Here is a 27,045-nt window from a genome sequence, read left to right as displayed (position 1 = left end):
GAAGGCAAGTGGCTCTCTGGGGGAAAAAAGATCAAAAAAGGTCTTCACTTTGCAATTATACCAACATGCATTTTAGATGAATAACACACAAAAGGAACTAAATGTAAAAACTGGGTTATGTCTTGTTAAGTTCCATAACATTAAAAGGGAATCACAAGAAGAAAAAAAGAAAGTCAGATTTCTACAGAACATTTTAACAGGAACCAATGCAAGCATTGTCCTACCATCAGAATGTAAACCTGAATGTCCCCATGAGCTGCAGAAGACATGACAGCAGAGAAAACCCAGAGAGAGGTCTATGGATTGCGGGAAAACATCATAAGCAAGGAGGTGAGTACAAGAAAACCACCTACTCTGGAACCAAGGATACAGATGACGGTATCAGCAGTTGGGCTTCTGTCCAGCCAAACAAGCAGCTCTGGAGCCCAGAACAAGCACATCTGTGGGTGGGCTGGGGGCTCTCCAGACTCAAAGAGAAAGACAGCTTCCATTTGTGCCTAAGTTTTACGATTCTTTTTTATTCAGTCAATATTTATTCATTTATTTATTTATTTATTTTTAATTTTTATTAAATGAAAGAGCCTTTAAATTCTATAGTACTTTACAATTTTCAAAAGTTTCACACACATGATTTCATACAATCTCATAATAACCCTTTTTTCCCCCCAACTCCCATATTGCCCCTCCCCCCTTTCCTCTCCCCACTGGTAACCACTAGTTTGTTCTCTATATCTGTGAGTCTGCTTCTTTTTTGTTTTATTCACTAGTTTGTTGTATTTTTTAGATCCCACATATAAGTGATATCATACAGTATTTGTCTTTCTCTGTCTGACTTATTTCGCTCAGCATAATGCCCTCCAAGTTCATCCATGCTGCTGCAAATGGCAATATTTCATTCTTTTTTATGGCTGAGTAGTATTCCATTGTTTATATATTCCACATCTTCTTTATCCATCATCTGTTGATGGACATTTAGGTTGCTTCCATACCTTGGCAACTGTAAATAATGCTGTTAAGTTTTAGGATTCTTTAACTCATCCTTTCTCTTTACCGAAAAATTTACTACAGAGGCTATTTCAATATGTTTGCTACCAAATGAATAATAATGGTTGCAAGCTGAGTTTTCTGGGAAACAGACCCTGCGTGCAGTTAGGAGCCCTAGTGGTTTACGGAGAATAGCATCTGTGAAAGAGAAACAGACCCCCACACAGAGCTCACAGGCCGTTAGAGGAGCCCCACGTGCCTGAGGATGGCCAGGCCACTGTACCGCTGCCTCGCTCAGTCACTGGCTGGGGTCATGATGGGAAGAGCATGGCCGTGGCTGGAAAGCTGAAGATGGCGCTGACAGCCGGGGGCTGGGGTGACCCCACTCCTTGCAGCCAGGCTGGAGGGGATTCGAGCTGCACTTGTCTCTGTCTGCCACGGTCATCTTCCAATGACTAATCAGGATATTCTCATATCAAGAGGCTGAAGTCCTAAAGAAGTGCACCCTACTTCGGGGACACGGTCTCTGCTGGCTTCACTTCTTATCGGCTGGCTGCAGCCTCAAGGGGATGCGAGCTGGACAGCTGAGTCATCCCTGCACATCTTCTGCTTCCTTGCATCCAGCCCGCTCTCCCAGAGTGAGCGGGACAGCAGCGACTCGGTGTCCTCCTCTGTCGTGCTTTCCTCCGAGGGGATTTGGCGCCCCACCTACATTCCGGGATCATCTTCTGGGCCCATCTTGCTACTTAATCTAAAAATTTCGTACAGCCGAGGCTGAGAAAATTACTCTAAAGAGTTAGGATAGAGCTCATCTTGGACAAGACGAATGCCTGGCATGCCCACTGGCTCTTCAGATCTTCACTGTAGTCAGGAAACCAAGCTGGCGCTGAATCACGCTCTTCAGCTTTCCAAAATACAGACTGGTCTTCTTGATTTAGGTTTCTTTTCTTAGTATGCAACAAAGACAAATGTCTTTTTAATATAAAGAAGGACAAAGGATACAGCAAGATGGCGTGCATCTGGATGCCTGGATGCTGTCAGTTGGCCACAAGTAGACTCAACTTGTTCTGAGGACGGGTCTATATCATCATCACCACTTCTGGATAAAAGTTTTCAGATTTACAAAATGGATGGACTTTAAAGATACTCAAAAATAAACTCAGTAAGGTTTGGATAGGAAACACCATGCCCAATATCTGAGCTACTAAGAATATTCCCAAATGGATGTAATCTTATACAACAACTAGAAGGCTGAAACTACCCACACAGATGCTTTCTGCACTCAAATATGGCAGGGGCCATTTTTTATGCATTAAAGTCTATGAGGTCAATAAAGATAAAGCCCCAAACAACCATCTGTGTCTAAATGCTAAGCCTGTCCCTCAGAAAGCCCCAGATGAAGCCTACCTCTACGGAGGCAAATACAATAAGGTATTGCTACCGCAGCCCATATTCCAAGCTACACTACTGCGAAGGCCACATAAGCTACTGACATCTTGTTTGTAGTTTCGCTGGAGAGTAAAATTAAAAAAGTGCAGGAAAGCCACACAGTGTGAATAAATATTACTTTTCTGAAAAGCACATGGCCGTAGTTAATGCTCAGTGTGCTCAGCTGCATCTATATGGTAATCCATTCTAGCACACTCGAAATCGAAATTAGGTATTACTACTGCTCAGCACATCGGGGAATCTGTCATTCTTTTAACTGATTATCCATAGTCCTTTTTTCTCCAGAACCTACTGCATGACCAGGAATAATGTGAAATGGAAGCTGTAGTTTATACAAGATGCTATCGTGTACTTTAAAACTGTTGATCTTCATTTAATTTGTGTGGGCGACTTTTTTTTTTCAAATTATTCCCAGATGATTGCAACATATCCCAGTAGATTCACATTTGATTTCGATTCCACTTAGAAGGGTAGGTCAGTGAAGAAGAAGGAAAATATGACATACTCACTGACGCAAGGTAACGTCCGTAAACGATGACCAACTAAACCTGTTATGCCCACAAGTACAGAACGTGGGAGCAACTCTCCCTGAAACCAGCCACGTGGCACAAGGGTGCGAGGTACAGAAAACACTGACCCGGGAGAAAACAGAAAGTTCAGTTTGGAAGAACAGAAGTCTTATTCGCTTGGCCTTTTGAGTAATAAATGTTTGGAAAACTTATGATGAGACAGGGCAGGTGGGTTTACAGGAAACATCCTGTGAATGCCTGGGCCATGCGTGAGGTGGTCTCAGAAGGACCCCTGTGAGCAGGAGTCCGCCGGCCTGGACACTCCCGGGGTGACCTCTGGACACAGCAACGTGTCCTCCAGCTGTCCTGGGCCTGGTCACTCCTCTCTCACTAAAAATGACCCAACTCTCTAATGCGGACAAAACCTTTTCATTGAATTTTGAGCGTCAACATTTGGGACTTCAAAATGTAAGAGAAATAGAGCTAAAATAACGAACTGCATAATCTTAAAAATAAGGTGACTATATTTTTAGGTAAAAAAGTAATGCTTTTTTTCTTATCCCATGTCCCCTTCTAGCTAATCACTCGCCATGCTGTTACTGAGCCGGGAAAGCACAGCTCCATCTTCTTACATCCTCTTCAGTCTTTAGGACCGAACTCAAATTTCACCTCTTGAGAAGGGCCCACTGCAACCTCCCCTCCAACACATCCCTCCCCAGTGAGATAGGCACTGGGCCCGCTCCACCAGCAGCTGCTGGATTCCTTGAGGGAAGAGACCCCCTATGAGCCATCTGGTACCCCTAACACCCAGAACAGTGGCTGGCAATAACGTTTCTTAATGAGCACTGCATGCACAAATAGATGAATGAATGAAAAATGAAAAAAAAAAAAAGAAAGGAGGACAAAGGGGATTCTAATTTTGTGCATGTGTACAAGCAGACACAAGAAAATGCCCACGTTTAAGGAAGGTGCTCATACTCTGACATCGTAGGAACACAGAACCTGGAGAGCAGGCATTTGATAAAGATAAATGAGAATAGAACTGTGCTTACAACCTTACAGTAAATCTTAATACTTGATTAGATCATCATTCAAAAGGCAAGACTTTTCTCGGCTAATGAGAAAAAAAAAGTATTTCAAAAGACTTAAAACACAAGGCAAAGACATCTAAAGGAAATACGGAATGTAAAAAAAAAAGAGAGAGGGGGGCATCTAATTTCACCCTCCTGTATTCTAGAAATCGACCAATATGAAAATGTTAGAAAACCTCATTAAATAATGAAAACCCAGAAAGGGTCAAGGATCCCATCTACAAGCAAAACACTCAGAGGAATTACTGCTTAAAGCATAAAGGAAACTGCAAAGAGGCGTGGTGGATGGGGGCCCCCTCCCGTGAAAGCAGAACATACCTAGAATACGCAGCAAAGGAGGAGACCACCCTCAAGAGGAACGGGTTCCTCCTGAAATAGATTTGCTGCAAGAGGAGGATACTTTAGAAATTCTGATTCACATTCTTAAGAAACCCAAGAGGACACTGAATCTTTCTTAAGATCTAGGTAAATAAAAGCAGCAGATGCACAAGTAAGTGACATTTGAAATCAGAAAATATCACGTGCACATGAAAACCCGGAAAACACGGATCTAGAGTCTGCCGCGGTTCCCCACCGTAATCTCGCGCTGAGACAATGCGCATCCCAAGGCCTCCCTAGAACTAAATAAGCTGAACATAGATAAATGTCTAGACGTAGCACATTCCAAGCTGCAAATTGAACATATAATTAAAAATCCTACACAAATCTAAAAAGAACAAATGGATTATCCACAAAGGAACAAAACTCAGGCTGGCCTCAGTCTTTCTCTCTGCAACATTAAGCTTCAGAAGACAGCGTGGTCAGCTGCTCACTGCAGGCCAGGCCGAGAAGAAGAGGCACCAGAACACAGACACACATGGAGGACAGGAGTCCCACAGCAAACCAAATGCCTACATGTGAATCCAGCATGTGATACAGAGAACTAGAGTAAACTACAGCTCTTTTGAAAAGCAAATAAAATTCAAAGTATTGAGAAAAAAAGATGATTCGAAAAGTGTAGAGCCAGCTGTATGTGTTTGAAGTTTAAAAAAAAAAGATATTCTAGAGCTGGGAGTTTATCAGCCACACACCTCACTTCCTCAACATATTAAGTGATTCATGTTCCAGCAAATAAAGAGATTAGTGAAACAATCCAAAAACAAGGATGCAGGTGCATAAACACTATGAACAATGAGCTATATTTATATAATTGGAATTAATGTGGGTATGAAAAATAGAGTAAATCCTCAAAATCATTAACATAAGAGAAATAAATTCTAAAAAACATTAAAATAATCTGGATATAAAATGCTTAAAATAGGTGAAAAGTAAGAAGTACAAAAGATATGTGGTGTTAAAGTAAAAGTACCACCAAACACTGCTTTATTCTTGATATGGAAAACAAAAAGAAAAAGGTTCAAATAGCATTTTGTTAATTTAAAGACAATTATTGGAATGATAGAAAATTGAAAGTTTATCTCCCAAATTGCAAAGCATTGAAAGTCAATAACCTCTCCCCCAAAAAAACAAAAGTAGAAAAAAATTGTAATGTTAATTATCACATAAAAATAATAAATATAAATAAGTTAAATTCCTCTACCAAAGACCAAGTCAATCAGAACTGGCTTTCAAACACAGAAAGATTAACAATAAAATACAGAAAATGACATAGTAGCACGTAATTCTACCCATAATATGTGGTCTTGCCCTGAATAACCCACTCACTGGAACACACCCAAGAGGAGTCTTCTTTTCACACAAGGATCTGACACAGGAAACATCAGTCACAATCAAATCTGCTGAGCTCTTCTTCAATTCCAGCTTCTATTTTCTGGCTAAAAACTGTATTTTTCAGATCTTTTCAATTTTGATACCAACACAACCAGTTCTCTGTCTTTTCTGTGCCATTTTTCACAAAATGGAAAAAAAAAATTCACTTTCAGAGCGTTTCCAGGTAAGTGGAAAGTAGAGAAATAACAACCCCCCAGTGAGATGCCAGCACGTGGTCCCCACCCTCCCAGAACCTTCGAGGATTTAAACGCCCGCTTCCCCACAGTTAGAAAGCGTCGCAGACCTGCAGTTGGCTCACGACTAACCCCTCTGCCAAGTTCACCCGGTGAATGCCAGGGTCTGTGGGAGCAGCTGGTGCCCAGCAGGTTTACAGCCTATCCTGTGTCAGGAGCACATCACACACCGGGTGTCACTCTGTGACAGCCACCACGCCATATCCAAGCAAAACAAGCCACAGAAAACTGACAACACAGCAAGTCTGTGTACAACTATGCCCTAAACTGACAGACGAAGAAACCAACTCGTCCAAACTGTGTTCCCATATGAATTCCAATCAATTTAAAGGGAGAGAAAAAGCTCTTTACGTATCTCCTGCTGTTCTAACAGTAAATACAACGTGCTCGAGTTTCACTGTGAGGTTTCCATACGTGTAGTCCTGATGCAGTTTCTACCCTCTGCCCTTGCAGGGTTCCTGGAAGCATCTGCTGGTGCTGCCTTTGGGTGACCCACTCCTGAAGGTGTCAGCTACCCAGGAGAGCGGGGCCAGGGCACCCGGGCTGCGGCAGAGAAAAGGGGGAATGTAATTTCACACAGCCGCAAACAGCTCCAGACATCTCCAGTTTCCCTTCCTCCGAGGTAAACTGAGTAATTCAGTATATCCTGTTGGGTCAATCCCAAGTTTCTCACCTGGAAGTCACAAGGCATAAGGAAAACTGTAGTCTTGGTATTAAATTTAGAGTTAAAATGTCCATTGAAAATGGCTCCTTTCAACTCAGACACTCATCCCAAATTATTAACACGCTGTAATAAGATAATCAAATTGTAACTACAAACAATGCATTCACAGAATTCTAGAAAGGACTCGATGTTTATGCTTTGCTTCCATCTTCCAGTCTGCAGAGATCATAAACATTTCATGATCAAAAGCAGACACCAGAATAACCATGTGCTACAGAAACAGAAGACCCGGGCCCTGTGTCCTGTTATGTCCCCAGCGTCCCGTACAGGACCCGGCACTGAGAAGCGATTACTGAGCTAACGCACCACCACAAACAACACCTGAGACCAGGGAGAAAGGGCACGACGGGCCACCCAGCCTCCACTGCAACCCCAGCCGAGGAAGTCTCAGGGGGTGTCGGGGAGCAGGTCACACTCTGCCGTGACACGAATGCCACCACCTGGAGTTGCCCCCAACCAAGGGCCCAATGTTGATAAAAACAGCAAGCATGACTAACGCTATGAAGAAAGCCAGAACAATTCTATGTCTCTATGATCACTTTAAATATACGTAACACACTAAAATAAACCCCGATGTCATAAAGATGACCAAGTATCCTGGTCATGCTCGCCAGCCGGAACTCAGGGCGGCTTTGGGGATGGAGAGGAGTATCTGTCGGCCCAGTTCTCCGGGAACTGTGAGCTGACCCTGACTCTTCTCAGCTGCAATCAGTCATTTAGAATTACGGCAATGACCCAGGAGCCACATTCAAAGTTGGAATCATTCCTTTAAACAAACAAGCAAAAAAGTCCACTGAAGCATCCAAATCTTTGAAATTCTCAATAAGTACTTAAATTCCAAGAATTTAAGAAGAATCTGTTTTTCATGTTCATTTTATTTGTTCTTGTCCCTCCTCCACTCACCAGCAGTAAAGTGGTCCTTACGGGAAAAAGACATAAAAAGCACTAACAGTGTGAGAGGCCCGCAAAGTCCTTCCCCTCAGCGGTTTTCTGCACGCTGGACAGTCTGGAATAACTAATGACAAATAAAGCAGGGGCGAGCAGGGCTGTGGAAACTAGTTAATTGTAAAAATACAATTCTGCTGCCTTGCTCTGTGTTATTTGCTCAGAAGAGAAAAGGGCCGTGACTTAATATCCTGCAGGTCATCTGCCCTGAATGCATAGACCTGGCCGTGATTCAGTCCAAGCGTTTCCCCTGAACCTCCACAGGAGCTTCTAATCTGTTTTCATTTTCAAAGAGTTAGAAAAGATAAACAGTTCCACCAAAAGAAGAAGGATGGTGGGGGAGGCGGAGAGAGGTTGGGAGGACAAACATCTCAGAATTGCTTATAATCCTATTATATCCATAATTCTACCTTCTCTTCAGGCAATTCTTCTTCACTGTTAATATCTGAAGCAGAATGAGGTAATTAAGTGTGAAAAGATAAATAAATGCATGTGTATAGTAAATACAGTTAATCCTCAAATCGCTGGCTGGCACAGGGAAAGCAACCGCACAGAGCGAAGACCAGCGCATCATGTCACCTCTTGCACAACCCCAGGCACCTCACCAGTCCAGCTGAATTATCATCATCTGGAAAGCTATTAAAAGTCCTTTCGCCTATTTTGAGGAAAAGAATCTGAGGCTAAACCCACTTCTATATAAGCTCCCTTGGAACACTGAAGAACCAGAAAGCCTGGGTTGAATTCCATTAAAGTCAGACAGAGATTCCACTAGAGCCCTGGATTCCCAGCCGGTCAGTAACAATTCCCCAACGTCAGCGCGCCCAGCAAGGCTGCCACCCACGAGTCCCCTCCAAGCCAGCATCACTCCCACAGACGCTAGGTAGGAGGCTTGTCAGACAAACTGTCATCTTTGCTAGTAACAGAAAAACAAAACCTAAGGACCCCAGGGTCACCCCTCCTCCTCTGTTGGCCCCTGAAGAAGCCCCATGTCACCTGCGCTCTCTGGGCAGCTCACCGCTGGCTCTGATGTCCAGTCCTCCCCAGCCAGAACCTCCCACCACAGGAAGGGTGAGGAGGACCAGCGGGCACTGCCCTGGGTGGACACCCACAGTGTTTTCTTTATCTCGATGGGTGGCTGGAGGGAAGGGGCGAGGTGAAGTACAAACCCATTAGACTGGCCCTGGTTCATACTATTATTTTCATCTTAAAATAAGCATGAAAAGAGCAGGATGAAATCTGGTGTGGCTTTTCAACCCTGTGTCTGCAGAACGCCACTCTGGGGCCCTGCTTCCCCACCCAAGGAGGCAGGTGCGCGTGCCCCTCGGCCCAAGGCATGTTCTGGTAAAACCCTAAACCTGCAGTGAAGTCCCCTCCCCACGAGGACAGGGACAGGCCACATGCTGAGGACTTAACCAGGTGTCTGACAAAGAGGAAACAAGTCTTCCAGACGAGGTCGCCAGGCTCCGCAGGAAGACACCACGGCCTCTCTGTCTAATCGGCAGCCACTAGCACACGTGTGGCTATTTAAGTTTAAAATTGAAATCAAATCAAACTAGTTACAATTAAAATTTATGTTGCCCAGTCGCACCAGCCACATTCCCAGCACGAAGTAGCCCATGTAGCGAGTGGTCACCTAACTGCATGTAGAATATTCCCATCGTCCCAGAAAGTTCTAGTGAACAGAGCTGCTCGAGAGAAGAAAGCAACTGAGGTGTTTAGATACTCAAAGGCTGATCAAAGTGATTTGATATTAAAACTAAATAAAAGCATGAAACTAAATTTCATGCTGAAAAAGACTCCCCCGTGAACTTCTTATTTTGAAGACGTCTCGTTTGGAGACTTCCATCAAAGCTACCTTTGTGGGACCCTAGGCTGCTGGCAGAGCTGAAGAGCCCCCAGACCTCATCTGGTCCCACCCCTGCCACAGGGACGCGGACCCCAAGGCAAAGGAAGGTTCATTGCCTCAGTCAGGGCCGCGCGGCTCGCTGTGCCAAAGCCAGATCCAAACCTCGCCGGCCCTTCTGCTACCTTTCTCCCATCCCCTTTGTCCAGGGAGTTATAGGCGAGAAAAGAAAGTATTTTTAATATAAAAGTACCACATAAACCCCATGGGAGATAAGTCGAGAATTTAAGAGGCTTTAATCCAACAATAAATATTAACAAGTGCCAATCGGTGTGGGGCACACAAAGGATTACAAGGGGCCCCAGGAACTTCCTAGTCTCCGTAGGAATCTAAGACACCTGAAGGGAAAACCGGGAACACCCGGCTGTAATGCAACCGTAACAAGTGGGAGTGCATTATACAAGCGGACAGAAGAGAACGGGCACCTCTAGCCGGAGCTGCCAGGAGAAACGAGGGGTCTGAACACAGCCGGAAAGACTGGGCCGGAAGAGCAGGAGAGCAGAGGGCAGGCCCTGAAAAGAGAGCTGCATAAACCAAGAGGCAGGAGTGAGACTGTGCGCAGAGAGGCTGGGGGGCAGCAAGCCAGGTGCGGGCGACAGGGCTCTCACAGAGTGACCCCCGCAGCCAAACAGGGAGCCCCAGGGACTCCGAGTGTGAGACCAGCTCCCGCCACACTTCACAGGACAACAAGAGCCCGTTCAGCCTCTAGGAAGGAAAAAAACAGGGTTTATTTAATCTGGTGGGGTAAGTTAGATAAATTCAAAAATACGGGATCTAGAAATCAAATGTCCTGTGTATCTGTGATTTCTAACTCTGTGATATTTGAAAAACAGATGAATAAGTAGCATTCTGAGGCCAGGATATGTGTAAGTTTTAATATGAAACCTCTTCTGCTGATGCACATTTTAATTGGGGACTGGGAGGTTTTGGTTTTGGTATCAAACTCTATCCAAACTACCCCATTTCTCTACCAAAGCGGGGATGACATACAGCACGGCAGACGGCCTGAAACAACATCTAAGAACCGTATCTTCTTGTTTCCTGTGATGCTCTGACACCTGGGGCCCTGCTGCACTGGCAGGGCTGCCCTCCCAGGTTAGTGAGTTCCTGGGAGCACCTGCCCGCACACCTTCGATATGCAAACCAGCCAAGCCCAACTCCACACCACAGCCACCTCCTTTAATGGGACCTCACGCTCCAGGACACTATGCCCTGCCCGACTCGCCTGGCGACCAGGTACTGAACGGCTGGGGACCACCCCCACAGCCCAGAGCCCGCAGAAACTATTCACACTAGCCAATCCTGAACCTGCTCAGCCTGCTCGCGACCTTGCCTGGCCCATTCCTTCCCGCAGAAACCGCCTCGGTTCCTCCCTCTGCCTGCTCTTTTCACCTGGGAGCTTCTCTTTATGGCCCCACCTGACGCGCCATGCCTCCTGCTTGTAAGGCAGTGGACGCGCTGTAATAACGTCTTCCTTCATGCCAATCATTTTCAGGTCTGTGTGTCTTACCACACCTGATTAAAACAAATCCCAGGAACCATGAACACCTCTCAACTGCTGAATGCAGAAGGTACTCAAAGTCAAGTGAATTATTTGATCTTGAAACCCATTCACCAGGTGCCTTACATTTTTACACCAACCCTCCTTTTCCCCTATGTAGGCAGCCACCTCAAGGGCCACCATCAAAGTGTCACTTCTGAAAAGGGCCTTTCAGAATTGTCTGACTCATAAGGTGGTTACTGGAGCTCTGACGTATCCATTCTCACCAGTGGCCTCTTCAGTTTACCATGAAACGTAAGACATGCTCCAATGAGGGCAGGGTGTTCCGTCCATCCCACTGCCCATTGCCATACCTCCAGCACCTAGAAGTGTGCCTGACACACAGTAGGTACCCAGTAAACGTGTCTAATGAATGAATGACCTGTACAAGAATAGGCATGTGTTGGTATAGGTGGCCCATGGAATACAGCTTGAATATCGAGACTTCTAAGTGGTGAGCAGCCTGGCGCTGAGTTAAGGAATGGGTTCTAGAGTGAGACCAGAGGTTAAATCTCTATCTACCATTGGACAGATGTGCAATCTTGGGCAAGTCACCTGACACAACCAAGCCCCCAACCTTCCACTGATAAAAACTGGAAAGACTGAACCTATTTCCGAGGGAAAGGATTAAACAGGATGGCCTGAGTAAAACATTTACATTCTGGTCAAGTCAGCAATGTTGATTCATTTGATGGGGTCCCACACCATCATCCCACAGGCCCATCTGAAACACATGACAATGACAGATGAAATATCTTTTTAAAAGAAGAGTAAAATTAAGGAGTCATAACCTCAGTTAGACGTGACACACATCTCCATGAACCAGCAACAAGAGAAACTTCAAGTGGTACAGAGATTTGAAGTCACAGGCAATGGTAGCTGGAGGTCAGCTTCTGAGGGGTACAGTGCTGCCACCCAACATAAAGATGGGAAGGTCCACCCGCTGCCTGAAGGAGACTCGGACTGGGCTGGCAGCCTTGCCTGTTGCCACTTGCTTCATCCGAGCAGTGTGATGTCTTCGGTAGCTCACTACATTGAAAAAATGACCGTTTCCTTTCTCAAAGGCTCCCTTCCAAACAGCCCTGACTCACAAAGCAGGCAGCAGCTCTCCTAAGACTCCTCTTTCCTGCCTTCTTAACTCCCTTACCTCCGCGCTTTCTTTCAATCCATTTCTTATTTATAGACAGTCTTTACATGGTATCCCTTCTGTGATTTAACATGTCTTAGTAATACCACTTCTTCTAAAGGAAGCCTTTCCCAATTATTTACACCTTGATAAGTAGTTACCTTCAAATCCTCATAAACCATCTCTTTACGTGGCACTAACTTGTAGAAGGTAGAGATGAAGTTACTAAATTCTCAGAATGAACCATACAAATTACAACCTACCTTCTGAAGCTAGAGACAAGAGAGAGAACATAAACAAAAACAAAAGCAATGCAAGTTCATTTTTCATTCATATTTACTGTGCCAAATGAAGGTTTTATGAAGCTCTGAGTAATATATATTTGTTCTCTTATATAGGCAACACATCCCCCGTAGATGGTAATGTATGGGGAGTAACACCCTCCTTAATCTAGACTTTCTGGACACGAGGAGAAGGTGTTGAAACCCCCTCAGTGTGGGTACAGGACTACAGGCTCTGATGGGCTTTCCTGTTGCAGGACAGTGACGGCAAAGGTAACTGTTATTGGGCTTCGAAGGACACAGGGAAACCAGCAAGGGACTTAAAAAGCAGTGAGAGAGGAAGCAGGAGGGGAGGGAACACCAAGTGCACAGGAGGATCTATGGACATCTGCGCGCTCCAGACACCCGTGCCCATCCCAAGGTGGGTGTGAGGAACTGAACCTGGGATGCCAGTAATGAACCAGGACCCTCAAGTGGAGCCAAAGTGATCCCAAACAAGAGCACTCCCAGACCCCCTGCAAAAGCAAAGACAAACCCTCCAGAAAAAAATGGGATTCTCCAGAAAAAAATGGGATTCAAACCAGACCCCCAGCAAAAGCAAAGACAAACCCTCTGGGAAAACAGGATTCAAGCAGATTAAATCTGCATCCGATGAAATCTGATCTCAAAATCATATCACAAAACATACAAGAAAAGAAGCCATTGTGAGAGATGGCACAAATAACCAACAGCTTTTGACAACCAAAGACAGACTTCAGACAGAAGAATGATCAGATACAGAGCATGAACTCTTCCACGTTAAATGTTTCAGAAAATAAAAGATGTCTAAAAATGAACAAGGATCAAGAGGCCATCAAAAGCAACCAGCCACATATGAATATCAAACCAAAAGAAGTTAAAACATAGAAATTAAAAGCTCAATAGCACAGTGAAGCAGCAGATTAGACCCAAATGGAGAAAGTGCCCTGGGGAGAGACAGCCGAGGCCGCGTGGCAGAGCGCAAAGCCAGGAGACAGGGTGGGGAGGACGGAGGTGAGCCTGAGGGATGTGGAGGACAGACCAAGAAGTTTGCATGGGAATCCTAGAAAGTATGGCCAGAAAGAAGAGGAAAGAGTCAATATTTGAGAAGAAAGTAGCAGAGAATTTGACAGACATTATAAAAGATTTGAATCCAGAAATACAGGAAGCACACAGATACCAAGCAAGAAATTTTCAACTAGACATTTCGTGGTGAGACTGCAGAACCAAAGAGTAAATAAGACAAGGATGTTAAGATAAGCCAGAGAGAAAAGGCATTTAAAGGAACAGCAATTAGACTGAGAACAGAGCTTAAAACTGCAACGGCAACTGAAAGATAGTAAAATCATACCTGTAAAGTGTAACATAAATGCTTTTATTACTACTACTACTTCTAATAATAAGAAATAGCAACAGTTTGGAGACAGTGAAGATTAATCGAAAGCAGATAAAATTGAAGGGATTATGTATGACTCTTAAAAGAAGGACTGTGCTAATAAGTTTTAAAACTGGTGATAAGACCAAATTCCTTGAGTTCTTAGAAAAATATATAATTTACCAAACCAGAATCAAGAAGAAATATAAAACCTGAATCATCATAGAGTAATCCAAAAACTATTAAAGAAATGGAAGTAGTTAAAAGTCTTCCCACTAAAAAAAACAAAACCAAAAAAGCACCAGTTTCAGATGGTTTTTACAGGAAAGACTAAAAAAATTTCCAGGAGCAGATGAGTCCAATCTTATACAAACTATTTTATATAATAGAAAAAGAACAGACACTTGACAACAGGTCCTGTAACCTTTGTAACAGGATCATTCAAAACAGTATGAGGAAAGGAAATCCAGACCAACCTCAGTTGTGAACATAGATCCAAAAATGCAAACATAATACTAGCCTTCCCAAAACTCAGAACTGGAATTCACTACATTAATATTCATGAAGAATCGTCTTAATCAATGCAGAAAAAACTTCTGAAAACTTCAAAACCCATCTATGATTTTTTATAAATCTTACCAACCTAGGAATAGAAACAAACTTCCTTATTATGGTAAAGAGTATCTACCAAAAATTTACAGAAAACATTATTCTTAATGACGAAACATTAACAAAACTCTCTTTAAATCAGAAACAGGAAGACCACCTTTATCATTCTCATCTACCAGCACGCTGCAGGGCCGAGCCAGTGGAGGAAGATGAGGAGACCAGAGTCACCTTTATTCCCAGACGATCTGCCTACCTACCAAGAAAACCAAAACCATCTACAGACAAAATGTTGGAATTAAATCACATACATCCACCTGACCCGGCAGTGGGAATGGAATGAACGAACCAGCACTAGATTCAAACACACAGATAAAGGTTAGAAATAACGTTGACTGTGCACCAGATGAGACCATGTTTATGACACTCAAAACCAAACAAAACCCCATGGTGCATTGTTTAGGGGTACAAATGCTTGTGGAAAATCACCTTTGAAAAGAAAGGGAATGGCACAAAGGGCAGGGCACGGCATGGCTGCCTTTGGAGCAGAGAAGGGATGGGGTCAGGGGAGAGGCAACTGCCGCTTCTGGATCTTAAACTGGGGGGAGGGCAAGGGGGGGCAAGCATGCAAGCTTTACCCTCACGCTTCAGAACTTGCATATGGGGACTTCCCTGGTGGTCCAATGGGTAAGACTCCGTGCTCCCAATGCAGGGGGCCCAGGTTCGATCTCTGGTCAGGGAACTAGATCTCACACACATGCCGCAACTAAGATCCCACACGCGGCAACGAAGATCCTGCGTGCAGCAACTAAGACCGGGTGCAGCCAAATAAATATTTTAAAAAATAAATAAGTTTATATGACCTTTTCGAAGAGCAATTTGGCAATATCAATATTTAAAATGTGCGTACAATTTCCCATCTAGGTACCCATACAGGAAAAATTCTCCCACAAGGAAAACAAATCAGAAGAACATTCTTAGCAGCACTGTTTGTAAAAGAGGAAGGAAGGGTATACATGTCCATCATTTTTACTTATCTTCAAGTAAAAGTAAAGATCTAAAATACCATATTTTTGACAAGAATGTTAAAAGCTAAATGAATTAATAAGAACTTACTTCAAAAAGAAAGAGGATGGAGTCCAGCTCCTCCCTTTGTGACTTATTATTCCCTGGAATATATAAAAGAAAATCAGTTATCATGGCAATGCAAATTTTAGGATATTAAAAATTATGCTAAAAGGTATCTTAAAACATTCAAGCCTCAACATACAGACATTCAGTCAAAGATCCCGGGAGGTGCTGTGCAGCCCGTGTTAGGGATGCAGGTGGGTGACTGCCCAGGGCCACGTTCAGCAGAGCTGCTCCTCGCTAGCTGGTGGCACACAGCTTCCAGGCTAAGTTTTAATCAGCAGTGGAGCGTCTTCCCCCCCAACAAGAGGGGTCCACTTCTCCAGCCCTTGAATCTGAGAGGTCCCGTGACCTGCTCTGCTCCCTGATGACAGCAAATGTGAAGTGAGCTTGAAAAGCCTTCTGCACCTGTGAGCATGGAGCCCTAAGGCCACCCTGTGAAGGAGCCCAAGAGAGCCTGCCAGCTGGGGAAGAGGGGCCACATGGAGGAGCACTAAGGCACCCTGGGCAGTGGCTTGCTAACCAGGACACATGTGAATGAGGCCACCCGCCACCAGCTGGTCAGAGGCGTGAGCCAGCCCAAACCAGAGGAACTGTCCAACAGACCCAGAAAATCACAAGCTAAGTGACTGGTAGTTGTTTTAAGGTACTCAGTGTTGGGATGGTCTGTTGTGCAACTTGTTACGCAGCACAAACTGACTGATGGTCTTGAACCACCACATGTTCCTAAAGGATAGATGGGCAAAGGGGGGGAGGGGCGTGGCCTTTTAAAAACAGGATTTTAGGTTGTAGGGGGTTTTTTAGATACGGATTTTTATTTTTTTGTTTGTTATTGATTGTACATAATATCACATTTTTCTCCTCCACACACCTGTGAAAAATAGTGAAGTAGAACAGAGCTAGGAAGCAAGATAAAAATCACATAATTTCATATTTGAAATATCTAGCACATTTGGCAAGAAAAAAAAATTTAAGTTCAAGATTTATACCAATTTATAAATCACAGGGGAAAAAACTGAGAAATTCATTTAAAAAGAACACATGTTGGCATCTTGGGCACATGCCCACATGTGACATGACCTACTAGAGGCTGGAGCAGCGCCCCTTGCAGGGCCTGAGCCTCAGCTGCGCGGCCTCCCCCAGACCCGCCTCCATGCTCGGCCTCTGCCTCAGGTCTCACAGGAACAGCCAGGGGTCCACATGCTCCTCTCCACGGCCTCTTCTTTCCATGTGACCCTGTCTCTGCCCACCCCCACACTGGGCACCATCTGCTGCCTCCCGTTCCTCAGCCTGCGACCAGGGAAACGCGTCCCCTAAAACCTTCCCAGGACCGCGCAGCTCCTCTGGCTTCATCCTCACACCTTCCCAGAGACCACCTCACGTGCAGCTCACTGTCTCGCTGCCCGCTTGCGCCATCCCCATCTGTCTGCCTTCCGATCCGCTGGCCGCTCAGAACGCTCCTTTCCATGACGACACCCTTCCCCGTCCTGCTGCTCCTCAACTCTCTGCATTGGCGGGCCCTGCTGACCTGTCATCCCTTGAACTCCTCTGTTCTCAGGCTTCTGTGACAAAACACTTTCCTGGCACCCTCACGGCTACTCCTTTATTTTCCTCTGTCTGCCCAATAAAAGAAGGAATTCCCCCAAATCCCCGACTGCCACTCTCTCGCTCTGCATACACTCTCTCCCTTGGCAACAGGATGACTGCACCTCCCTTCTCCCAAGCTCCAATCCCTATAATTTAACAGCCCACCTACGCCCAGGTGTGCCCCGGGCACCACAGACGCAGACTGCCCAAAGCTGGGCTCACCCTCTCGCCCCTCACACCTGGCTCCCCTGCAGGGCTCCCTCTGCTGCAAGGGCAGCACAGGAACCAGACTCAACGTCCTGAAAGCGTCTCTGGCTTCCCCCTCCGGGATCCCTTTTCCCATGTCCACGTCTCACGATCGGTCGGTGCACCCACGGACCCCTGACACTTTCTCTGCCCTGAACCGCCACGTCCCTGGAGCAGGCGTCCCCAGACCTCACACAGATGACAACATCAGCCTCCTAATTGGCCTTCCTCCCTCCGGTTCACTCACCACATTATAAGACACCGTCTTAGTAGCCGACGTTCTCGAGAGCCCTGACCACCCAAAGAACGAAGTTCTAATGTCTTAACCTGGAATTGCAGGCTCCCCACGAGGCAAGCATAAACCTCTTTCATACACCTGCCATCGAGAGAAAAAGAAATGCTTTCCCCAGACATGCCCCAAAGATGGCCTCCCTGCCGTCGCTCATTCTCTACCCTCCGTCCCCAAGGCCACCTCGTCCCCAAACCTCCCTCGTGCACTCTACGGGAAATCAGCAACCACAGATGGTGTCTATATCTGACAACACATCTACTTTCTGACCTGTTCCACGGTGAACCACGCCTATGGCTTATTCCCTGACCCATCCACAACTACCACCACCTATGACGCATGTTCAGCATCTGATACGTCTCCGGATTCCTCTCAGGAATCTAGCCCAGTGCCTAGCTCATTGTCAGCTTCAAATCCTGGATGGGTGAATAAATGAAGGATTAAACAGGAGAGGGAGACAGAGCTGCCAGGGCCAGGGTCCACAAGGCCAGGGTCCACAAGGGTGAAAGGCACCCTTCAGGATGCTAAAGCATGGATGGTCTAGGCCCCAGGTAGAAGATGCTCTTGCCTGTCGGTGAGCAACACAGATGACATTTCAATGTCTATCTGTCAACCTATCATCTGTGTTGTTTATTTAATGGGAGAAATATGAAATAGAACAGTGCTTCTCAAGCTTGAGAGCACATGAGTATCAGCGGAGGGCTTGTTAAAACACAAATTGCTGACTTTCCACCCGCAGAGTTTCTGATTCAGGAGGCTTAACGAGTGCCTAGGTGATACCCGTGCTGCTAGTCTAAAAACCACAAGGCGCTCTGAGAGCCACTGGTACAGGGAAGGCGCTCTGAACATGGCATCAAGAAGCCTGGTTGCAATTCTGGCTATAAAATTAAATAAATAATCTGTGTGACCTCAGGCCAGTGATATAACCTCTCTGGACATGGTTTTCTCAGCTCTAGAATGATGACTGTGAAAAACCCAATCTCCTGAGCCCCTTCCAACCTTAAAACTCTGTGGTCCTGACTCAGTCACTCAGAAGTCAGTCATCCAGAATGATGGCACTTCTGTCCAATGCAGTACTGTAACTTTAAAACTGTGGTGGATATAAAGGTGCTAACATGCAAGGATTTCCAAAACACATTACATAAAAGTGAAAGATGATGATGATAATGACAGCTAACAGTTACTGACCATGGACCACGTGCCATGCTTTGTCCTGGAATCCCAGGACACGTGTCAACCCACTTAATGCTGACAGAAGGAAACTGAGTCACAGATGAAGTAACCTGTCCAAGGAGAAACAGCTAGAAGGGTAGGGCAGGGATCCAAACCTGTCTGGCTCCCCGGGCTACTCTATCCTGCCACATAAATACAGAGCAGAATGTGCAGCGTGACTTTATTGGCTTGGTTTTCAAAGAATATTTCATGTAAGTATTGGGGTGGCCAAAAGTTTCATTCGGTTTTTTCCGTAAGATGGTCTAATAGCACTCAATTGTCTTAAACTTCATTCGAAACAATTTTGTTAGATTGTATTCTGACAGCTGTCACATCAGCATGCATTTAAAAAAAGACATCAAAATTGGTGAATTTCTGTGTAGCCATTTTATTATTGAAGATGGAAGAAAAAAGCAACATTTTTGGCATATTATGCTTTATTATTTCAAGAAAGGTAAAAACGCAACTGAAACGCAAAAAAAGATTTGTGCAGTGTATGGAGAAGGTGCCGTGACTGATCGAATGTGTCAAAAGTGGTTTGCGAAGTTTCGTGCTCGAGATTTCTCGCTGGACGATGCGCCATGGTCGGGTAGACCAGCTGAAGTTGATAGAGATCAAATTGAGACATTAATTGAGAACTGTCAATGTTATACCACCTGGGAGATAGCCAACATACTCAAAATATCCAAATCAAGTGTTGAAAATCATCTGTACCAGCTTGGTTATGTCAATCGCTTTGATGTTTGGGTTCCACATAAGTTATGTGAAAAAAACCTCCTTGACCATATTTCCCCATGCGATTCTCTACTTAAATGTCAGGAAAACAGCAAATTGTGATGGGAGATGAAAAGTGGACACTGTACAATAATGTGGAATGGAAGAGATCGTGGGACTAGAGAAATGAACCGCCACCAACCACACCAAAGGCCAGTCTTCATCCAAAGAAGGCGATATTGTGTATATGGTGGGATCGGAAGGGAGTCCTCTATTACGAGCTCCTTCTGGAAAACCAAACAATTAATTCCAACAAGTACTGCTCCCAATTAGACCAAATGAAAGCAGCACTCGACGAAAAGCATCCAAGATTAGTCGATATGATCTTCCATCAGGATAACGCAAGACCGCATGTTTCTTTGATGACCAGGCAAAAACTGTTACAGCTTGGCTGGGAAGTTCTGATTCATCTGCTGTATTCACCAGACATTGCACCTTTGGACTTCCATTTATTCGGTCTTTACAAAATTCTCTTAATGGAAAAAATTTCAATTCCCTGGAAGACTGTAAAAGGCACCTGGAAAAGTTCTTTGCTCAAAAATATAAAAAGTTTTGGGAAGATGGAATTATGAAGTTGCCTGAAAAATGGCAGAAGGTAGTGGAACAAAAGGGTGAATACCTTGTTCAATAAAGTTCTTGGTGAAAATGAAAAACGTGTCTTTTATTTTTACTTAAAAACCAAAGGCTCTTTTTGGCCAACCCAATATGTATGGGCATAACCATAAACATATATAAACACAGTATATTAATAACATATACAGGACACTTTGATAGTGGTTGCCTCTGCACAGCCAGACTGGGTGTCTGGGCAAACAGACGCATCAGTTTTCGTTCCAAACCCTTTAGTGGAATCTGAATTTTTTTAATGGTGTGCATACATTACTTTTCTTTCTTTCTTTTTGAGTAAATTATGCCTCTGGAACTCATGCCTTCTGTGGGTTTCTTCTCCTATTTTCCCTTTGGCTGTTTGTTGTTCAGTTAATGCCTGTACGAGAGAAAGTTCAAGGGAAAGACACCAACCACTGCGAACTTGCAGCTCCACTAAGCGTTTGGCAGGAAAGGAAGCTTAAAAGCATGTAACTTGCGGCGCATAACACACACAACCTCTCAGAACTTCCTGAATGTTTACTTAAAAAAACAAAAAACTTTGTATATCAAAAACATTTTGTAGAAATTCTTACCTTTTAATTTCAAACTATTTTCCAGTGTTATAAAATTTTCATAGAAGATGAAATATATCTGAGAATAGTTGGTCTCAAAAAACTGCTTAAGATCGCTTGCATCCACATTATCTGAAAAGAAAAAGTTCCCAATTACGACAAACTTACACAATTATCAGAGTTCACAATCTTTTCAGAAATGAAGGAATGTAAAAACGAGCCCTATCCCCTTATAAGACAAAACAAAGCAAAATGTATTCCAGTCCACTTCTTTCTCCACCTAAGGAGAGCTCTGAGGTGGCCTGGGGCACCTCCCCTCCCCGTCCCAGACCTCAAGGTCAGAGCCTGGGGGCACAGCACCTACGGAGCAGCTAGAAGGCCAGGGGTAAGTGAGGGTCCAGGGAGGGGCAAGATGACTTCCTGTTAGGGGTGGGGAAGTCAAAGTCATGGAAGAGGTGGCTGCTGACGAGTCCGTACGGCTGAGAAACAACTCTGCCAGGAGCTCCGCACGAGAAACAACTCTGCCAGGAGCCCCGCACGCAGGATCCAGAATCTCCTCCCTCCCTCCTGGCTCCCGTGCCACCGTCCAGAGGACAGCAGGCCCTGCCCTGACACCTGCCCACATCCACCTGGGCCACTCGTCACCGCGTCCCTCCAGCTTCTACGTGACCCGTCCCACCCCTGCGTGGACACGGTGGACCGCCATGTGCTCCTAGCCTCGCCCCAGCAGTGCGTCTCCCAGCTGCACCAGTGTTGCTAAACCAGGGCTGCGGGTGGATCGGCAGGTGGTGCAGGGAACTCAGCCCAAGAACAGCTTCCCCGCACTCCCACCACCAGCCCTGGCCCCCGCAGGGGCCGAGTGCCAACACAGCCAGCGTCCCTCGCAGCTCCGGTCAGTCACCCACTGTCAACACGTGTACCTCTGTACAGGTTCCTTAGCAGACAAGGTTGTCTGTGCGTTTACAGCAGTGTCCTGACCAAGGTGTTAGCTCTTTGGAAGAATACACCTTAGGAAACCTCAGGAAAATTAAAAACAGCTTCCTTAAAGTTCTACAAGATTACTCAAGAAAAAAAAGTGTGTCGCTATTCAATCTATAACAGAGTCGTATCAGCTTTGGAGGGTCCTAATGTGAATATGCATGAACACACCCACTGCTATGCTTACATTCCATAAAGTCAACACTCTTGCTAGTGAATCTAAAGAGTTGTTTCCCTCTGATAACTACACAGTGCCTTTCATGCAAAAATCTGCCCTGGTTCTTTGAAACAATGCACATAAGGTGTTGGTAAAGTCATAGGAACTGCCAATTTCACTTTCTATTTCTTGCCACAAAATAACACTGAGCACAGAGCAGTGGAAGTTCCTAGTAACTAACCAGTTTACCTTCGCCCAAGCAGGTAACAATGACATCAGGATCCTTAACCCACGTGAATATTACCATTCTCATGAGCTACACAACCCTGCCAAGGAATCCTCAAGTGCCTTCTGCAGGATGTCAGTTCCAAGACAGGGCTTTGTTCACGTTCATGCCAACACCAACTGCTCCCGGGACCGCTGAAACCTCCCCAGCCCCCCAGGCCAGGTCAGGGCCTCGGCTCTGGGGCCCACGGCCCTATTCCTCCCCATCATAGATGGTGTCACACTGTACTCCACTCCTGGTGCAGCTCCTGACTTAGTTCTGATGGAAGGGTCTGTCTCCTCTGTTAGAGACAGTTCCCACCCTCACAGACCTCCTGTGTGTCTCAGCATCATCAGGCACCCTGCAGGGAATACAGCATTTAGCTCAATATTTTCTTGAACGAACTAAATAAAAGAAACAGCCTGTAATATACAATCACAGGACAATGACCACAACTTGTAACCCCTCAGATCTCACGCCGATGGGAAAAAGTGGCCTGACCCTTCTTCAGATCCTTGGGGTTATCAGGAGAGAAATGTCAACCCTCTGCTGAGGACGCCCGATCCCGCTCTGCAGCCCCAGCTCTCGCGGCCCCTGCTCCAAGTGAGGGTCTAAAGGCTTCTCGTTCTCACCCTCACTTTCTGCTCTTCCTGCAGGAACCACCCACCGCGCTGCTCAAGCCGAAACCTAGTCCCCATCCCGGCTCTTCCCGGCTCCTTCCCAGCCCATCCCCGGGGTGTGGGTTCCTCCACAGACCCACCGGGCACTGTACCCCCATCCCTGCCCGCCACCCATCCCCGCCCAGGGTCCCTGCATCCCCACTTCCCCTCCCTGGTCCCCTCTCCACACTGCCGTCAACAGGAAAATGGAATAAACCAAATCAGACCATTCTTTTACTCAAAACCTTCCAACGGCCTCCAGTGGTGCTTACAATAAAATCCAAACCCTTTACCATGGCCTCACGGCCCTGCAGGCTTTCCTCCACTCAAGGTCAAGTCCGTCCCACACCACTCTCTCTACGCCCTGCACTCTGGCTGCCATGGCTTCTTTCCATCTCCCAAGCTTCCCACACGTGTTCCCCACCCTCATCTTCATCCAGCTCATTCCTTCTCATCCTTCAGAGCTGGGACCCCACACAACCTCCGCAGAGAAATCTAAGGAGCCCCCGTGTCCCCAAGCATGTCCTCCATTACCCCCCTCCTCCTTCACGGAGTCTGGCGGGTGGGCGGCCGACCGCTCGCCTGTGAATGGGCCGCAGCGAGCAAAGCATCCCCATGCTGACGACATGGGTGCACAGGTATGGCAAGACAGCACAGAAAGGTTATGGGCCACCAACAGTCTACCTTCCCTGCCCTCCCCGGTCCCTCAGAAACACTCGAGTGTCAGCGACCTGAGCAAAGAGGGTCCTCGTCAAGGCTGAGGGGCTTCATGCAGACAGAGACACCCTCATGAGGCCAGAGTCCAGGCGGCAGCCACCTTCCTCCTCAGCCATTCACTGTCTTCCTTGTGGGTTAGGAGTGGATGGAGCTTAAACTCCTCACAACAAGACAAGCAGACGCCCTCAAGGTCACCCAGCACACAGTGAACGAAGGGTGTAACATCTGTAACTACTAGTTTATTTACCCACGTGAGGACTCCTCACTGGTCTGGGAGTTCCCTTCACATGATCCCTGCCCACAGCACTTAAGATTAGTGGAGACTGTCTCATTTATTCATTTACTTCTCCACCGACCTGACCGGCACTCCACTAGAATGGAAGCCACATACGGGCAGGAATCACATCTGTTTTGTTCCCTGCTGTACTTCCAGCCCCAGGAACAGAGTTTGGTACCCGAAAGGTACTTGACACACATTTGTTAAATGAACAAACAAAAAATAAATATCAAATATTTTCTATCTCTACTTCAAAATCTAGAATGTTTCCATGATGTGTCTTATTTTTGAAAAACAAAACTCATCAGATGAATATTTACAAAGCATAGATCTTGGAGAAGGCGGGCACTGGGAGTTAGCATCCTGCAGAAGGGAACACAAGGGAGTATCACAGGTCTACTTTGTAACAAGGTAACTTCGAGAAGCAAAGATATATAGGAGGAAGACTGCTCAGGAAAAAAACAAAAAAAAAGCCTATGACCACAAACTTCCTTTCGAAAGACACTCTTCATCTGTTCATTCAAACAAGACTGAGCCCTGACTCCTGCCAAATAGCCCTGCGCCAAATGCTGGGAAATTCAAAGAGAATAAGGTGCAGGGCCCTCCAGGGTACAGGAACACAAGCAAGTAACGGAGACGGCAGCGTGCCTGAAGCTCAGGCAGGGCATCAAAGCAGGGAGTGACAAGGCCACCTGGGGAGGTTGGGAACATTAAAAACACTGTACATTTATGCTTTGAAAGACACACTTTCATGACTATTTTATTTGAGCCTCACCACAATCCTGTGAGGGGGATGGGGCAGGTGTGGTCAAGACAAAGAAACCTCAGGTTCAGAATCGTCTGTAACCTGCCCAAGGTACCAGGCCAGTCGGAGACTCCCGTCCAGGTCTCCAGCTCAAACCTGAGCTACACAAAGGCCTCAGAAACAGAGGGAAGAAGTCAAAACCAGAAATCGGGTCAGGAATATAGAGAAATACGTCGTCCCCTCGGGGATGGGATGTGCAGGAGAGCCCGAGGGAGAAGAGCAGGGGGATGAGAGGACAGGTAAGACACGAGGGGAGACGCGGCCCGGCTCCCCAAGAATGACCTCACAGCAACCTCCCCATGGCCTCGTGGGGCCAGTAAGGAAGCGGGAAGGAGGGGAAGTCCCCAGGTACAGAGCCCAGGCTTACACCACCTTTGAGCTGATGACCCTGGGTGTGTTTGGCACCGACGCTAGCACGCTGCCTGGCTGGCATCACAAAACCCAGGCAAGTGCATGCACACTGACCACAGAGAAGCAACCAGCAGCCAGCTTTACAGAGCTAGGGGTCATTCTGGGATTTGTAAAGCAATCTCCTTTACCACCAACCGACAGCCAATCAACTGTTTGTATTATTTTCCCATTATATCTGAAAAATAATCTATATTCCACACCAGAAGCTACCCTCCCCTGGCCTTTTGTCCAGCTAAGCCTCCTGCTGACAATTATTTCCCCACATCTAGCTGGAAGACAACAGCAAAGCTTGAAGGCAGAACATTTGGAGCAGACTGCCTGGGTTCAAGTCCAGAAGCTACAAGACCTGGGCGAGTTATTTAGAACACTTTGTGCCTCAATTTCCACCTGAGAAATGTGGCCAACGATGGTTCCTGTGCCCATAAGATGAACATATGCAAAGTGCTTCTGAGTGTGTAGTCAGCATTATGTAAATAAATGTTAGTTGTTTTCCAATTACCTAGCTCCTGGGAAAGGCCATCTCACGAGGTGGGAATAACCTAGCTTCACCTGTGAAGCCATAAAACTCAATGACATGCCAAACTCACCCACTTAATGAGACCTTTCGAAAAGGCACAGCACTTAATCCCAACTCAGCAGCAGATGCTCCAAAACTAGTGGGACTGTCCCTCCACTTCCTCCCACATATAATCCTTTCCAGTAGCAATCTTACTCCTTTTCAGTTGGGAGGATCATAACCCAGCCTCATAAAAGCCTGCTTCAGCACACCCTGAAAGCACCAAAGGAGGAGGGAACGTCCTTCTCAAACCTGGGGGCCCTGGTGGACACTGTCAAGAGGAAGAAGGGGTTCAGACCAGCTCCTCCGGAGTACGGAGTGACCCCCAATCCTCCTGCCCTCCGTCCCCCACCCTCCCCAGGGCCAAGAGCCATCCCAGCGTTGCCTACACATCTGCGTGTAGATGAAGACGGTGTCATTTGCTATTTTACTCAAATTCCCTAGATACTGGCACTGAAGCACGATGCTCAAGATCACATGCCGGTGAAAGGGAAAAGGGGTGAGTGAAAAATTCAAGGCGAATGTGGCGACTTAATAAAACGTAATTTAGAAACAGTGAGAACAAGGAAGATAAATGAGTCAGACACAAGACAGAAAACACTGACAAGGATAAATGTCACTCGTATGGCACCTTTACTTAAGGGCTAATGAGATTTTGGTGATTTCACCTTTTCACAACTGCCTAGGTCCCCGCCCTCTTTCCCTCTTGTGTTACGTACTTTGTAATAATGCCACGAACTATTCCCACCCTCCATCCACTCCTTTAGAAAATGCCCACCCACACTGATCTGGGGCTGATCTCCCGACTTGCTGTGGACAACCAGTCATTAGAAGCCTGACCCAGCAGTGGCTGGAGAGCGTCAAGTAGTCTCTGGCCCAAAGAGACTGGGATTGACATATACACACTACTATATACAAAATAGATAACTAATAAGGACCTACTGTATAGCACAGAGAACTCTACTCAATACTCTGTAATAACCTGTATGGGAAAAGAATCTTAAAAGAGTGGATATATGTATATGTATAACTGATTCACTTTCCTGTACACCTGAAACTAACACAACATTGTAAATCAACTATACTCCAATAAAAATTAAAAAAACAAAAACAAAGGAAATGAGGAAACTCATGGAGCAGAGCAGGACCCAACCCCAGGCAACCTGCAGCCAGGGCAGTACCACGCAGCAATGCAGATAGGTGAGGGAATAAAACAGATGCCTGTTGCCGTAAGGCCTCTGTAAGCCTGAGGTTTGGGACGGGTTGTCTT

The 27,045-nt window shown here is 46.0% G+C and overlaps 1 protein-coding gene across 2 annotated transcripts in view; it reads right to left on the bottom strand.

Annotated features, from left to right (window-relative positions):
* Positions 1-27,045, bottom strand: part of RALGAPA2 (Ral GTPase activating protein catalytic subunit alpha 2) — a 285,468-nt gene that overhangs the window by 241,657 nt on the left and 16,766 nt on the right. For both annotated transcript variants that reach the window (XM_061209921.1, XM_061209922.1), the window contains exons 2-3: positions 20,972-21,082; positions 15,671-15,723 (exon numbers count right to left, since the gene is read on the bottom strand). In XM_061209921.1, the coding sequence (XP_061065904.1) occupies positions 15,671-15,723; positions 20,972-21,082 (164 nt within the window). The remainder of the gene's footprint in view (positions 1-15,670; positions 15,724-20,971; positions 21,083-27,045) is intronic.

Source organism: Eubalaena glacialis, chromosome 13 (genome assembly GCF_028564815.1).
Source record: "Eubalaena glacialis isolate mEubGla1 chromosome 13, mEubGla1.1.hap2.+ XY, whole genome shotgun sequence".
Taxonomy (NCBI): domain Eukaryota; kingdom Metazoa; phylum Chordata; class Mammalia; order Artiodactyla; family Balaenidae; genus Eubalaena; species Eubalaena glacialis.
This window is presented reverse-complemented; position numbering and strand designations above follow the sequence as displayed.